This window comes from Cryptomeria japonica, unplaced genomic scaffold (assembly GCF_030272615.1).
Source record: "Cryptomeria japonica unplaced genomic scaffold, Sugi_1.0 HiC_scaffold_49, whole genome shotgun sequence".
Lineage (NCBI taxonomy): Eukaryota > Viridiplantae > Streptophyta > Pinopsida > Cupressales > Cupressaceae > Cryptomeria > Cryptomeria japonica.
This window is the reverse complement of record NW_026728871.1, coordinates 455058-472167: the sequence shown is the minus strand read 5'-3', so window position 1 is coordinate 472167 and position 17110 is coordinate 455058. Positions and strand designations below refer to the sequence as shown.

Sequence of the window (17110 nt, the reverse complement as noted above, 5' to 3'; positions counted from 1 at the left end):
CTGTACATCCCTTAATGCATTTGACAATGTTAAGCGAGTCACTTTCCAGCCAGACCCGTTTGAACCCCTCCTTGCTCTCCATGCGTAGTCCTATGTAGGAGGCATTGGCCTCCACAAAATCGTTAGTTGTGGTGCCTAAAAGGGAGCACCACCGCAAAGACTAGAGAAGCCAAATGGTTCCTCGCCACTCCCCCATAGCCAGTCATCCCAGGATTTCCTTTGGCCACCCCGTTGATATTAATTTTGATGCACCCCGGAAGGGACGGATTCCAAGAAACATTCTCTTTGGTATGTTTAATTTTATAAATAGAGATAGATATATTCCAACATATCTACCACCGCTTGATAGTATCCCATTACTCCTGGCTAGACTCAAGAGTCCAGGATCATTTTTCCTACCAGGATAGTAATTAAGAAAATTATCCTTAATAACATTCCTTATTCTAATAGCCACCACAAGAGCAATGGAATCCATATCTTTGAAAAGCCTATTATTTATTTCCTTCCACAAAACCAAAGCAATATGAGGTAGGGATAAGTTCCATAGAATACCAATCGCATGGTTGTCATAAGGGTACTTCCATTGGAACAAAAAGTTCTGAATAGAATTAGGGGGGGACCCAAATAATATTCCACCGGTTGAAAAAGAAGGCCTAGATGTCCCTAGCATAGGAGCAATGTAAGAGCAGATGATCAACATTTTTTGCTTCTTCTTTACATAAAAAACATCTATTACTGATGGGGATCCCATGTTTATAGAGATTATCAATGGTACAGATCTTATTTTGCATGAATAACCAGAAGAATATATTAACTCTAGGAATTGAGAGTTTATTCCAAGCTCCAGCCCAAAAGGGGGAGGAGAAAAAGACTTGGTGATGATTCAGAAAGCATCTGCCACCAAAAAATGCCCCAAGGTAGAACCATTCCATATAGCCACATATTCCACCAGAGGATGGAATGATGATCAGGTTCAACCAAGAGTACAAAGCAGCCAAAGAAGCATCCAAGGTTCTGAGGTCCACCCAAACTCCATTACTCATATAATTTGCAACCCAAGTTGCATTGAGATTAATGCATTTCTCTTTGAATTATGAAGCCCACACTGAATTAGACAAAGGCCCCTCTCCTGTCCACCAATCATCCCAAAACCTTATATTTCTACCATTTTCTAGAACCCATCGGCTTCCCTGAGAAATAATGAAAGAGGATCTGAAGAAATTATTCCAAATATGAGAGACAGAAGTCGGGAGGGAATAATTTTCCAACATTCTTTGGAAATCATGAATTTGGTATTAGTCCTTGAAAATATCGATCAATTCATTGTTCTCCTTTAAACATGTCCATAGCTACTTAGCCATTAAAGCTCTATTAAAGTCTCTTAGATGTCTGATATCTAGGCCTCCTCTATTTCTAGGCATACAAACCTGATCCTAGGTGAACAAATGAAGCCTACTCTTGGATTTAGAACCTGACCAAAGCAATTTCTTTTGTATACTTTCATTCTATCAGCAAATTTGGCCAGGATTTTAAATAGACTCATAGCATACACGGGAAGGTTCTGAAGAGAAGCCTTAATTAATTGAAGTTTACCCACTTGGCTTAACAAAGCTCCTTTCCAACCAGCTAGCTTAATTTGAAATCTATCAATCAGACTAGACGAGAAGGAGTCCGAGGTAGGTCCCACACACAAGGGAAGACCCAAATATGAATAAGGGAGAACACCCATTTTGCAGCCCAAAATATTGGCAATCTTCATTTTTCTATTCTCAGAAGTATTCATGAAGAAAATGGAGCTTTTAGACAGACTGACTTTTTTCCCCGATCCTTTCTCATAAGTATCTAGGATAGCTTTAATATTATTTGCTTCTTTAATCAAACTTTCCCCCATCAGTAGTGTATCATCAACAAATTGATGGTGGGAGCAAATAGTAGCTTGGGAAGAAGGTTGTAAACCCCTCAAATTGCTCTTCCTAACATCTCTCTGGATAGTTTTTTCGAAAGCTTGACTCATTAGAATAAAGAGAAACGGGGAGAGAGGATCCCCTTGTCTAATACCCCATGATGCCAAAAACAAACAGACATCGAACCATTGACCAAAACCTAAAATTTGGGAGTGGTAACACACTGATTGACAAGCTAGATGAAATAAATACCAAAACCAAAGGATTGAAGCACTTTAAACAAAAAAATCCAATTGACCTGATCATAAGATTTGAGAAGATCCAACTTCAACAAGAAGCCTGATTTCTTAAAGAATGGATATTCTCATGGACAACAATAATAGAATCCAAAATCTGTCTACCAGGTACGAAACCATTCTGATGCTTCGAAATCAAAGAATGCAGCAAATTTTTAAGCCTAAACACAATGATCTTGGTAAAGATTTTATAGATCGAGTTACATAAACTAATGGGTATAAAGTCCTGAAAGGAATAGGCATTAGGTTTCTTAGGGATCAGGACAAAAAAAGGTAGCATTCAGTTCCTTAAGAAGAGATCAGGAACAAAAGAACTCTCTAGCAGCATCCACAACATTCGAACCAATAATCTGCCAAAAAGTTTGAAAAAAGAACATAGGGAAACCGTCAGGGCCAAGAACTTTATTACCTTCATAGGAAAAGTCAGCAGCTCTAACCTCATCATGAGATGGGATTATGGTTAGCTCCTTATTCATGTCTTGGGAAATAGTACATCTAAACTTCGACAGGATCTCATCTTGAGCATTAACATCTTGACAGCCATCATCCGAAAGAAGAGTGGAAAAATATATAATGGCTTCCTAGTTTAACTCCTCATGCTTATCAATCCAGCCATGATCCACTAAAATTTTATTGACTGTGTTTGAGGCCCTATGTTTGAGGATAGTCATATGAAAAAACTTCATGTTTTTGTGACCAAATTTGAGCCATAAATCTTTGGACCTTTGATTCTAGAATTCCTCCTCCTTAGAGATGATATCATGAATCTTGGTAAGTAACTCAACTTCTTTATCAATAACCACAAGATCATACCCCACATCTTGAATCTGAGACTGTACATCATCCAAATCTTTCTTAAGGTTTTCTTTTATTTGAAAAATATTGCTGAAGGAAACTTTATTCCAGAGTTGGATATTGGAAATAATATTGGCTAGTTTATTAGCCACTCTAAACATTGCAGTTCCCTGAATGCCAACATTCCACCATTTAGAAATATTGTCGTAAATATCTACAGCTAAAAGCCACATCTTCTCAAACCTTAAGGGGAAGGCCTTCCTCCCAGTCAAAGCGGATATACTCAGAAAAATCGGGAAATGATTAGACCCAATTTTGGAAAACACATTTAATCTACAAGAAGCATTATGAATCCACTCAAGAGAAATAATACCTCTGTCCAGTCTGACTTGGATGAGGCCCCCCCCACTTCTTCTGTTGGAAGAAGTGAATTTAGCTCCAAGGAGATTAAGGTCTAACAAACACAGAGAGTTAATCATATCCACCAAGTCCTCCCTACTTTCTTCCAAAACAGGCATCCCATCAGCCTTTTCCATACTAGATAATGGGGTATTAAAATCCCCCAATAGAATCCTTTTCCCATTTGGGAAAGCCATTCTAGCATTAATAATACAGGACCTGAGCATTTTTATAGCGTTTTTCCCATTTGGACCATAGATATTAGAAATGATCCAAGACGATCCATCAGATAGACTAGTAAATCTAGTGGCAATGTGATTAGGAGAAGTAAAGACAACCTTACCCAAAAGCCATCTAGGATTGCACAAAGTGGCAGTACCACCATAAGCCCCATTAGCATTAGCACAACTAGTTCCACACTCTCTAAAAATAACCAATTTGATCTTTTCCACTTTACAACCAGGGATTTTGGTTTCTTGAACAAGAATATATCCGGCTTGTGATCTCTAACTAGGTTGGATAGAAGATCATGTTTGTGGGAATGATTCAATCCCCTTATATTCCATGAAATGACTTTCATTTGACTGGATGGGGGGAACCAATCCCCATGTCTTGTAGTGTTATTTGGACTAAATAAACAATGGAATACCGACTGTTGTTGTCTCTACTAATCGCATTGGGAGGCCTCCCCACTACCCTCAAATCAGATCCACAATCCGCCTTTTGTTTGTTTCTAGTCAAATTAGCAGATTGTTTAACATTCACACAAATTCTAGCATACACTAGACGCGTCTTCGCAGAGGTCACTGGGTCAACTGAAAGGAGCTCACCAAAGCATCCAACAATCCCAGCAAAGATTTCTTTGCCCTAGAACTCCATAGGAAAATTTGGTAGCCGCACCCAAATAGGGGCCTCATTACATTCCCATTCCTTTGGGTTAAAGCCTAGTTCCCATTTCTTGAGAGCCAAGGATGATTTGCCTAACATCCAGGGACCACCTGCTAAGAAAGATCGAAGGTCCTCCTCACAGGAAAAGGAGAAGGAGAAAAAACCATTAGACATGGCAACCACATCAATTTGACCCTTTCCCTTCCATTTACGGGACACCGAATCCCTAACAGCTTCAATATTAGGTCGAGGGCCAATAAACGTGCCAACCAGGATAGGGGCCAGATTAGCCATATTCTTTTCCACGATACAATCTCGAATAGAAATTGAACAAGAACCAAACTTCAGGTCCACTTTATGGGGAACAGGCGCAATAGCCTTGCATTTGATGTTTGACCCAAATAAAGTAGACCATTTTCTGTTGCAGTCTAGAGATCCCGGTTTCCTAAGATTCTCCACAAACTTTCTGGGACCCTCCCCACCACAAGGTAAAACAGTAAAGTTAGTTTTTTCTTTTGTTGGTACCGGCAAGGTGTCCCCATCCCAAAACCCGTTGAGACTACCATCAGAAGCTTTAGGTTTTGTTTCTCCCATGGATTACATCACGTGGGAGCCTCCAGAACCTTCATCACCCGATCTTCCCACTCCCGCTCCTGCTCCATTCGAATTCAAACCAGTCGCTCCAGTTGTTCCCACCATTCCCCCCTCTCTAGCTGCTTACATTAATAAAATATAATAACTTTATTTTTTATATTTCAAGTTTTTGTTCTTTTCTTGAGTTGCTTCCTATTTTAAATTTCCATTACTGTTCTCCAACAATTAGTGATAGATGTATTTACAAGTGATCATACCTACTAGCAATAATTAATTAATTGCAAATTACATCCCACATTTCATTTAAATTACTTACAATTGTTGGCACTTAATAAAAGTTCTAACTAATATTTTTACTACACCAATAATAGGAGCTAAATTTTAAAAAAAATTATGGATTTGCTCCTCCTTATCTCAGTTGGTGGTTTCCAAGAACACTCTCCCTCTTCACCAGGGTTTAATTCTAAGACTTTATCAGTTTCATTTGGCTTCAACCTTACCTAGTGGGGCCCATATGACCTCCTCTGGTCCTTTGTCTTCCAGTAGCTTCTTTATAGTGGTTATGCAAGAGGTCCAGGCCTATCTTGCTTTAATCAATCATAACTAAACCAATAATAGGAACTATATGTTTATATCAATAATTATTACCATTTTACATAAATTCATTATAATATTTTAGCTTAGTAATAACTAAAAAATCTTTAATTCACTCATTCTAATCCACATTTATATTTATGTTTGTAAAAATAAATGTTATTTTTAGATTATTGGCATTTTACAAGTCGTATAGAATATTGCTCATATTTTGTCTCCCTTTTTACTCACCACCATTCATTCTTTCTAATTATGTAGAGTGTAAACTTCCATAAGACATTATCTTGTTGTAAAACATCAAAACAAGAAAATTGACATGTATTATTCAAATAATATGTATAACCTATCTAAATGTATTACACTTCAAAAAATTAATTCATCTTGGAAACAACTATGTTGTATCTTCAACATTAATTATACATGTTTAAATAGGTATTATTGTTTCAACTTCATTTGCAATGTCTACTTCATAAGGTAAAGTTTTATAGTTTACATTCATGGCGTAATAGTTTTCATATGTATTTCAATTTTTATAGGAATAATTTACTATCCCGCAAAAATGAATTATTTGATTGAAAATGCAATCAAGATGATCGGTGATGGAAACCTAAAGTTGCAACCACATTTGCAAGTATTAAGTATGGCAAGTTTGGGGATGACCTTCGATCAACAAATCGATTTTAAAATAGACCTCTCTATTGGATTTCACAAGCAAAAGGATACACTTAGAAAAAAAATACAATGATTCCATAAAGTCAATACAAATCCCTAAGGGATCTACACTTCTACCCGTCAAATATAGTTGCCATATTATTTGCAATTCAAGGTGAGCCACAATGTTTGATTGATTTTCTAACAACTGTCGATCAATTTCGTGTAAATTAGCAAATTCTTGGACCCACTATGTAAAACTTGTTGCAATTCTAGCCCTCCAAACTAGTTTATATACACAAGGACGTGAGATTTTAAGCTCACAAAGATTTTAAAAATTATAAAGAAAGTGACAAATGATACAAGGTTAACACTTGACTTGAAGTAGTTAGATATTTTTTCACATTTTTTTAGAAAATCCTAATCTAGAGTTGGGTTAACGAATAATAGATGTGTAGGAAGATATAAAACTGAATTAATGGAGTTCTCTTATAAATATCTCAAATACTTCATCAATAAATGTAAACACAGATATCCAAACATAGACATGTTTTTTAAAACATAAAACACCACAATCAAAATATGTGATTTCAACATATAAAATCACAAAAATTGACATCAACCTAGATAAAATGGAGCGAAAAGGATCTTTTTTATATCATGTGTCATGTGAGATGTGTCTATCTTAAAACCATGCATGATCCGAGTCCATCCTTTATTACTTTCCACACCTTGACATAAACAACATTTCTGTCGGTTTATTTATAGCTTGTTCTTACCCAAGTTACAAATGCCCCTTTGAAAAATATTCACTTTTACATTCAAGAAAATTAGGAAATCCCTGTCAAACTTTTTGATACCAGTTTTATACCTAAACAAGATCTTAACACACAAATTTATGATCTTTCCTTTTGAATATTAAAATGTTAGAAAATGCGCAGTTTGCATTGATACAAAGAAATAGCGGTCATGGGTTTTGCTAATTTGAAAGTTAGGAACCCCTGGCCAGACAATCTGAGTGTGGCGATGGAAATTCACGAGATAAATGATGTGAAGGCGGCTGAAAAAATATATTGCAATCTGTGTGGGGGAGCTTGACACCTTCTGATTATAGTCTTTGAATAAATACTGTAGTATTAATCTAGTGTCTGAACGTTAGGTTTGAAAACAACAACGCGGGAAGAACAAGGGAAGTCAAAGCCTTATATGCCCAATTCTCGTCAACAAGAAGAAGTTCAGGTTGGAAGATTGAAATTCTACTTTGTCTGCTATTGTGGTGCGTGATTGTCTGCTATTGTAGTGCGTGATTTTCTATTTATAAGGTGCTCGTCTTAAACCTTGTATTCATCCTCGAACGCTTTGTCTGGCCGATCATTGTTTGACATCCCAGAAATCAGACACAATTATTTGATTGATTCCTTAATTTCTATCAGTCAATCAATGGCCGTATTTCCATTGCCCCAGCTTGAAGATAATGCTGTATTATTACCCAGTTCCCAAACTAACTGAACGCAGCCTCAGCTATGTGACGTATGGAGAGATATACAAGGTGCCCATAATTGGAATGGTTTGCTTGATCCCATGGTGCCCAATTTGAAAGCTGAAGCTCTCAGATATGGGAATTTGGCACAGCTTTGTTACGACGCATTTGATGGCAAAAGCTACTCCAAAAACTACGGCACATGTTATCACAGTAAAAGAGATCTGTTCAATAAGATGGGCATGTCTGAAAGTGGCTACCAAGTCACTAAATATGTTTACGCCAATACTAATCTGTTAAATCAAGTTTTTGGTGAGAAACCAAAAGACCAAGGTGTTTGGTTGGGTTTTATTGCAGTTTGCACGGATCCAAATGAGATAAGAAGGCTTGGACGACGAGACATAGTGATTGCATGGAGAGGAACTCAGACTGCTGAAGAATGGATAGAAGACCTGAGAGATATTCTTGTACCTACAAGATTATCCTATAGATGCAAGAGGACAGGCAAAAACCAAGAGCATCATTTCGCGGATGGAGTACTAATTGAGAGAGGATTCCTGAGCTGCTATACTTCAACTGTCCGTCACCGTCAAGGCGCTGCAGGAGCCACTGTGAACATCAGCACCAGAGATTTGGTAGTCTCAGAGATAGAACGATTGATTCAAGTTTATGAAAAAGAGATGGACAATTTAAGCATAAGATTTACGGGACACAGCTTAGGAGCTGCTCTTGCAACCTTGAGCGCTTATGATATCAAACAAATGCTTTGCACCAAGCATAATTTTCATCAAATTCCCGTCACCGTCTTCGCTTTTGCCTCTCCCCGGGTGGGAAATCTTGCGTTTGCTAAACGGGTGGAGGAGATTGGAGTGAAAGTGCTGAGGTTTGTGAACAAGCGTGACCTGGTTCCCAAAGTGCCCGGAGTTTGTATGAACGAGAACGTGGGATGCCTCAGCAAATTGCTGCATTGGCTTCCGTGGACATACTTTCATGTTGGCGTCGAGCTTCCTTTACACAACAATTCTCCATTCATTCAGCACACCCATAATCTTGCCTACTTTCATAATTTAGAGCTTTACTTGCATTTACTGGACGGGTACGTTGGAAGTAAGCAGCCGTTTTCTTGGAGTGGAAGAGATCATGCTCTGGTTAATAAGAGCTGTGATTTATTGCGCGAGAAATATGAAATTCCTCCAAAATGGTGGCAGGAACAGAACAAGGGCCTCGTTAAAGGTCCAGATGGCAAATGGACGCAGCCATCAGAAGAGGAATAATTCATGTCTCACTCAACTCCAGATGACATCAACGTCCAACGTTCTGCGCCGCAATGTCACCACAACTGTGTTGGTTATTGAATTATTCTTTTTATCTGGATGTATATATTTAACATGTTGTCACATTCATTAATGAATTAATTTAACTTCAAAGCTTAACCTTAAGCGTGAAATGAAATCAACTATGCAGGAGTTCATAGCTGTGGATGATACAAATTAGCTTTTGATTGTCATAGAAAACAATCACGTGTCATCAGTAAGCTGATAGATAATAAAAGTACGCATAAATCAGTATTGATTTCAATTATGAACATTGCTATTAAACAAGAGATAATACGCCTCAGCTCTGTTGTAGCCCAAAATACCTTCATACAAAATTTGTAAAAATAGTCAACAAGGGTAAGTTCTCAAATCTTTCTCTAATCCTCAGAATTAGTGACAATATCAATGTTCTAGTGCTATCTAAATCTACCGAGAACTTTAGTTGAGGATTGCATGTATGCATGCCATACTATCTATAATTATGAGATTACCAAATATTTGGTTTCTAGGTATATAGCTCTACACTAGCACATTTTATTGTCGCTCAATTGCACCCATACTTTAAGATTATACAAGTATACATCCAACACGTTATAATTCTAAAACAATGATTGTCTAGGGATGTGACAATTATTGTGGAGGCTACTATGGTAATGCCGCAACTTCCCCATGATGGGGAGGCATTGCATTTAATTTATGAGAGCTTGAAGAAGACATAAGGGACTACAAAGAATCAAGTTAGCTTTCTTGATAAGGAACTAAATTGTGATGGTGAAAATATTGAGCTTCCTTCTTTACCAATCAATCTTATCAACTATCAACAAAATATAAAGGATGCATTTTTTATTCTTGATTTCATTTTTTGATTAAATCGTGAATGACAAGTGTATGATTTTAAGTTAGGAGCTTTACATGAGCTGAATACCAAATCCTTGAAATCAATTATGTATAATCCAAGGAAACTATAATACAATATCAAATAGCCAATTTTATTGGACAATAATTTCTTAAGTACTCTTTCTTTCTTATATATTTAATCATTTATTAAAATGCCACTTTTTGCCTAGTATTTTTGAAATCAGCCTACATACGAAATTTCATGGACTTGCTAAAGATGACCATAGATTCGGTTTGGACACATGCAATCTCCAAAATCTACTAATACTTTTTAGTTTTTTGGACTCGTTCCTTAGACAACAACATACAATGATAATATTGCACAATTATGAGTAACCCTTTTGGCTTACCAAATTTCTCATAGATAGATTGTTATCCATAGAATTTTTTCAATAACTTAGCAATATTACTCAATATGTATGGAGTTTTTAAAAAGGAAACATTCTTTATTTTAGATCCACTTCTATTTGGATGGGAGTACAATAAAAAAAATGGGAAGCAAATCTTGAACCTCCTAAGATTCAAGTTAACGTAATTCAACCTAGAGATCATAGAGGACTTTTGGAAATAGGACCCTAAAAGTTTCAATTCTAGTAGGATAAAAAATTTTAGAACGAATCAGATTTTTATACATAAAAGTTAGCCTAAAATAGAAATAAGCTAGTGTTTGAGTAGCAAATTGTAGGATGTATATAAATAAAACAATGATCTATTCACTATCCTCCTCCCCTTTAAATATTACATACTATAATGTCTATTTTTTGTGCAAAATGAGTATCAAGCTCCACTTGAAGGAAGAACCATAAAAGTAAAGGTTGGACTAAGAAATAAATCATTTACCTTATTGGAAGTACAATTAAAAAATACACAAGATTTATATGAGTATTTTAAAACGTCGCTATTTATAAAACTTATGGGATAGTATCAAACTATCAGAATGCCTCATGGAATTTAGATTTCAACTTTGAAGGACTCATAGAGTGATTCGAACAAATTTGTGAGACACGAGAGCTACTATCCAACAAAAACTCAAACTTCGCAAAATTTAGACGAGAACAACGCTCATGAGTAGCGGATTGCACCTAGTATTCAAAAACATTCCTGAAACTAAGCACAATCATACATGAACTGAACATAACGTCCAAAGTGGGTCCAAAGTGAGTGTGAAATTGTATTTGTAAGCAATCGACTACACTACACTATCAAGTGATCCATGCCCATCAATCAATTGGAATTAACTTCCTAGAAGTTGCATTCAAGATTTATGAGTAATATTTCACTTAGCTTTCCTGACCTAATAGATCAAGCAAAAACACCTTGTTTAGATGTACACAATGTCTAGGCCTATGACGTTCAATTAACAAAACCAACATTAAATGAGTTCCATGCAAATTATGTCTCAAAACTATATATAAAATATACAATATTCTAATAGCATTAAATCCTCTATTAACTATGAGTATTTGTAGCTACAATTGCTAGATTACATAGATAAATTATTATTGCATATATATTAATTTTTTATAAAAATATCCAAATACAGTATAATATACACACTAAAAAACACTAATAGAGTAGAAATATTCCTTGCAGCCATATGATGGCATCTCATACCCTATCATATTCCAGACACAGAGACTTACATATGAAGAGAAATAAAACTGCATAAAAAGATTCAATAATTATGTATACCTAGCTTGTGGTAAACCTGTCCACAATCTTCACATTAGCCAAATACAATTCCTTAACAGACATATTCTATGATTACATCCTATGGCACTAAAAAATGGAGCCTCGTAGCACCCAAAAACTAATTTAAAAAACACCCAAAAAATAGAGTCATTCAGATGGCAATATAAAAGCATGTAAATGCATAATCTTCCATTGAGATTGAAGGAGAATTGCTTCCCTTTGCCTGACTATAACCTCTCCTACACCTAAACCAAGAGTTCATCCTCAATTTCCTCCTTATGAGATAGGATATCAATAGAAAATATAGTTAGGCAGTCTTATTCTAGACTTGCTTGCAATCCATTAGAGTGACACCTTTCTTTCTAACAAACATACTGAATGATACAACATGAACTAGAAAATATGATTTTTTTTAACTAAATGATACAATATGTTACAAATATGGAGACAAACATATCAAAATAAAGTACTCATGAAATAAGTTCACTAACAACATATATGTTGCTTTCTAATCAACAAAATATCACCAAATACCTCAATATGAAAACTCTTCTATAAAATGCATGCAAAATATTTGTCTTAATGACAATTCTCTAAAATTGGGGAAAATTATAAAAAAAGAGTTGCTACATCTGAGGTGGTATCTTACATAGGTATTAGAGCTAGTGGTCTTGCCAACCTGTTGGGAGACTACCATCTATTAAAGTTTCTTGAGTTGCATGACATTTTGGAAAACATTCAAACTTGGTATATTATTGCATCTAAAGAAAATTAGATTGTGGGTCACTTATCAAAATATTTTAGTGATTTGATGAAGTGTATTCAACCTAGGAAATTATAGAAAGAAAAGTGGAAATTTGGCTCTTAATGATTGGAATAAAGTTGGAGTCTCCAATTTCTAGATAATTTTCTTATCAAGCTGATGTAATTGGAATTATGTTTGTCTAAGGTAGAACAATTATATTGCAGGATGTTGAATTGGTCCAACGGAAGCTTATGGAACATCCTCATGAGGATTAAGACTTGAAGTTGCCTCTTGTCTCAATGAGTTCTTAAGAATTACAATTCATATAACTCTATATAATAATGATATAATGATGATGATTTTATAGATTATTATTAAAGGATTTCATGGGTTGTGTGGTACCAGAAGCCCTTCTTTTGATAAGAGGGCTCAAAGTTTAAAAGTTATAGATAAGGTGAGATCATTTTTTAATTTTTATTGATCTCAAGTGCAATAATTTAATTATTTGAATGTTCCAATGATTCTTTACCAAAATAAAAAAACATCATGCATAAAATGTTAAGGCATCCATGTTAACTATTTTTTGCTTGATTTCAAATGAAGATGATGATATCTCTAAGAAGGTACAATTTTAATTTTTGGCCATTTTTAGAAAGGAACAAGATGTCTCACATATAGCTTGTAGGTTCTCATAAAAATTAGTAGAGTAAAAAATTGAGAAGCTTAAAAACCAGCTGACAAAATAGGAAGTGATTTCTTTTGGTTTACAACATACACGATCCCACAAAAATAGATAGGAGTAAAAAGAGAAGTGATGTTTCACATGTCAAGAGGCTTGGACACTCAATCACATATGTGGTCCAATTGATAAATAAAATTAAATAGTACATTATAAATTGAAGCTAAGAATATTGCAGAAATATTAGCTTGTTGTTATTGAACCGTTCACGAAGTAGGAAAAGAAAGAAAGGGCAAAGGAACTCAAGTAGGTGATTGAAGATCTTGAATAAATCCAAGAAGACTTTAGCTTCAAGTAGATTCCTAATTTGACATGTTCAAATTTTGGATGTTAGGATGGTTGGTTTGAATTAGAAAGTGGTAATAACTTTTAAGTTTATTGATAGCCCATTGTTTGTTATGAGTGCTAATTTGACTTTCTAAAATCCACTCTTTGAGTTGGATGATGAGGTGACATCTAGTTGTTGATGAAACCAATGGGATGTGGGATTAAGGTGTTGTTTGTGGTCCTATGAGGTGGAGCCAATTGAATTGTCTATTGACCCACCCAAAATCATTGAGTCTTTACTTCTTGTAATGGACTATTATAGATTGAATTATCATGGGTTGACAGTTGAACTTGTCGGTTTACGACAAGAAAGGGAGTACTATTGCACGGTCTATATTTGTTGGGGTGCATACCATTTTGATTGAATATATAAGTATCATCAAGTGTACTCTTAATGTGGCCCACACAAAATTACTATAGCACAACATCAACATGGTTAATTCACTATTTGGGTTGGTATCTATGCACAAGATGGAATAAGCATATGTCAAGATGTTGTAGAGATAAAAAAAGATAATACTTGAATAAATTCCACATTATTAAAACTTTCTCACCATGTCAAACCATAAGTAATTTCAATGCCAAATACTAGGTGTGATTCTAATGTATTAATAAAGAACCAAAAATATATATAAATCTCATGCCTCAAACAAAAGCTTTAGACTTATAATAGAATCAAGTAACATATTTAGAACTTCACAAACTCTTGCCAAGGCATTAAAAATATTCCATATGCTCAAATTAAATATTAAATCTTTTTATTCATCATTAGACTTTATGAATCGATTCATTCATATTGAAAGTATACCATTACCAAAGGCAATATAATGCTCATGGAATAAATAAAGAAAAAACCAATATTAATCTCCAACCTGCAAATTTGTCTCTTAAAAGGACTTCATAAATTTATCAAACTTACTTTCAACCCCCCTATGAAATCTCTAATAAACCATTCAAAATCTGAGATCATCAATATAATGCAACCGCGAATGCTAATTGAAACTGCTTCAAGAATGAAACTAGGTTTTCATCCAACTCCTCTGAACTTGAGGGTTTCCATACTAGGGCTTCTCAACTAAAATCTAAAATCTTTTCGAGCTATACTAGAGAAAGAATAAACTAAGCATACCCAATAGAGACTCAAAGTGTCTTTTTATAACTTGCCAAGGGAGCTTCTAGAAACCCTTTTAAAATTCTCTTACCTTTTAATATTTGTCTTTTTAAAATGGGAAATAATAAATAGAACCTTTTAATTAACGTCTTTTTTATAACCTTATTAGATAATTAAATTAAGTTGTTATTAAATTTATGTAATTTTGACAACTTAAATTTTTATGATTAAATTAAATTTAAGGTCCAAATAAAGGGGACATTACACAAATAAATCTTATAGAAGGGATAAGTGTAATGTCCGCATTTTCATGTTATGTAGCTTTGTAGTTGGCTCTAATATTATGGGTGTGTATCAGCCATATTAGAGTATTTTTTATGTTACCAACAAGATTGGATGGCCTAAAGGACTTAGAGGGTAGTTTTTGAGGTTATTTTAGACTTTTGGTGTGCTCTCCAATATTCTTGGAGAGAGAATCTATCTATAATAAGTTTCTCGATTATGTTTGGTTATCATCACTCCTATGCAGCCAATTTTAATTTTAATGCATTTAAACCAGTTTTACAACTCGGGTGTAATGTTGACCTATATTTAATTAAATTTATAGAGGTTGTATTGATTTAATTAAAACAATTTAGTGGGCATATTGGTATAATATCTTGTTGGAGAGACAATGGAAAGTTTTAAAGGTTGGATTTTCCTAACCTTGTACCTAAGGTGCCCAAAATAATTAAATACTTAAATAAAGCACTTTTGGGGGTTATAAGGATTAATTAGTCAATAGGCTACACTTGCAAGAAAGCTTGCATATGGTGAGCTTGACGATTTTGTCTCACACTTGAAAATTGGTTATTATGTCTTCTTTTTGTTTGTAGACATCTAAAACAACCAACTGTTCCTGTTGATGTTTCAAAGAAGCAATTGTTCTTATCAATGTTTCAAACAAGCAATATTAAAACAATTTTTGGCCAATGTGGGCAAACTGCATAGTATCGGGTGTGAAAACAAACCAACTCACCAGCCTCTCACTTCTCACATCTACTCTCTTTTAAAATGAGACAAATCTTGTCTCGCTAATAGAATCATTGTTCCTCATCTATTCAGCATGAACATAATGCACCCTAGACATGGTTTGTTAGTTGTTTGATCATGAAACATTTTTGAGCTATGTACATGCATTTATGTTCTCAATTACAATCAATCCTTTAAAAAGATATTTGCATTAATGCATTCGTACTACTTTCACCACCTCGATATTAAATAAATATTCATTCTATCAACATTTGAAAGAAAGCAACAACAAGGGTTTAAACAAAGCTAAGAAGAGCGGGAGAAGTAGGCAATTTGTTGGGAGAAGTGTGATTTTGAAACATTTGAAGTTGACACAGCCCGGGCAGGGGATGGCTCTGAGAACGGGCAGGGTGATGCGACACAGGATTCGAGTGGACAAGAGGGGAAGGAAGAACCCAGATATTGCGACCTGACTAGAAACATTCAGGAGGACTCGGGTGGTAAGAGTCGGTATGATAACGACAGACACAGGGTGTATCACTGGGGGAAGGATGAGGAAAAGACAAATTAGGAGACCTCCCCTTCATCATATCTTACACCAAAACCAATAGTTCATCCTCAAATTTCTCCTTATGGGATAGGATATCATTAGAAAATATAGTTAGGCAGTCTGATTCTAGACTTGCTTGTAATCCATTAGAGAGACACCTTTTTTTTTAACAAACATACCGAATGATGCAATATGTTATAAAATGATAATCTTTTTTAGTAGATGGTACAATATGTTACAATTATGGACACAAACATATCAAACTATAGTACTCATGAATGAAATTCATCAAGCAACATACATGTTGCATTGTTTTCAACAAACTATCACCAAATACCTCAATATGAAATCTCTTCCATAGAATGCGTGCAAACTATTTGTCTTAATTATAATTCTCGATAATTGGGGAAAAATTACAAAAAAATGTTGCTACAACTGATGTGGTTTCCTACATAGGTATTAGAGGTAGTGGTCTTGCCAACCTGTTGGGAGACTAGCATCTATTAAACTTTCTTGAGTTGCATGACATTTTGGAAAACATTTAAACTTGGTAAATTATTGCATCTAAAGAAAATTAGATTGTCGGCCATTTATCAAAATATTTCAATGATTAAATGAAGTGTATTCGGCCTAGGCAATTATAGACAGAAAAGGAAGTGGAAAATTGGCTCTTAATGGTTGGAATAGAATTGGAGTTTGTGCAATTTATAGATAATTTTCTTATTAAGCTGCTATAATTGGAATTATGTTTTTCTAAGGTAGAACAGTTATATTGCAGGATGTTGAATTGGTCCAATAGAAGCTTATGGAACATCCTCGTGAGGATTAAAACTTGAATTTACCTCTTGTCTCAGTGAATTCTTAAGAATTACAGCTCATATAACACTATATAATAATGATTTTATAGATTATTATTAAAATATTTCATGGGTTGGGTGGTACTAAAAGCCCTTCTTTTGATAAGAGGGCTCAAAGTTTAAAATTTATGGATAAGGTGAGATCATTCGTTATTTTTATTGATCTCAAGTGTAATAATTTAATTCTCCGAATGTTCCAATGATTATTTACCAAAATAAAAAAATATCATGCATAAAATGTTAAGGCATCCATGTTAATTATTT

At 34.8% G+C, this 17110-nt stretch overlaps 2 protein-coding genes across 2 annotated transcripts; one reads left to right on the top strand and one right to left on the bottom strand.

Moving 5' to 3' along the window:
- Nucleotides 1-2931: 2931 nt before the first annotated feature.
- Nucleotides 2932-3591, bottom strand: LOC131862591 (uncharacterized). The gene has a single exon (XM_059215075.1). The coding sequence runs from the start codon at nt 3589-3591 to the stop codon at nt 2932-2934; it is 660 nt and encodes a 219-aa protein (XP_059071058.1).
- Nucleotides 3592-7702: 4111 nt separating this feature from the next.
- Nucleotides 7703-8875, top strand: LOC131862590 (phospholipase A1-Igamma1, chloroplastic-like). Its single transcript, XM_059215074.1, has one exon. It carries the CDS (start codon nt 7703-7705, stop codon nt 8873-8875), a length of 1173 nt encoding a protein of 390 aa, XP_059071057.1.
- The last annotated feature ends 8235 nt before the right edge of the window (nt 8876-17110 follow it).

Bases quoted from the DNA above. Each gene is read 5' to 3' on its own strand.
- LOC131862591 (XM_059215075.1), bottom strand. From the start codon at position 3,591: ATGGCTTTCCCAAATGGGAAAAGGATTCTATTGGGGGATTTTAATACC.
- LOC131862590 (XM_059215074.1), top strand. From the start codon at position 7,703: ATGGTGCCCAATTTGAAAGCTGAAGCTCTCAGATATGGGAATTTGGCA.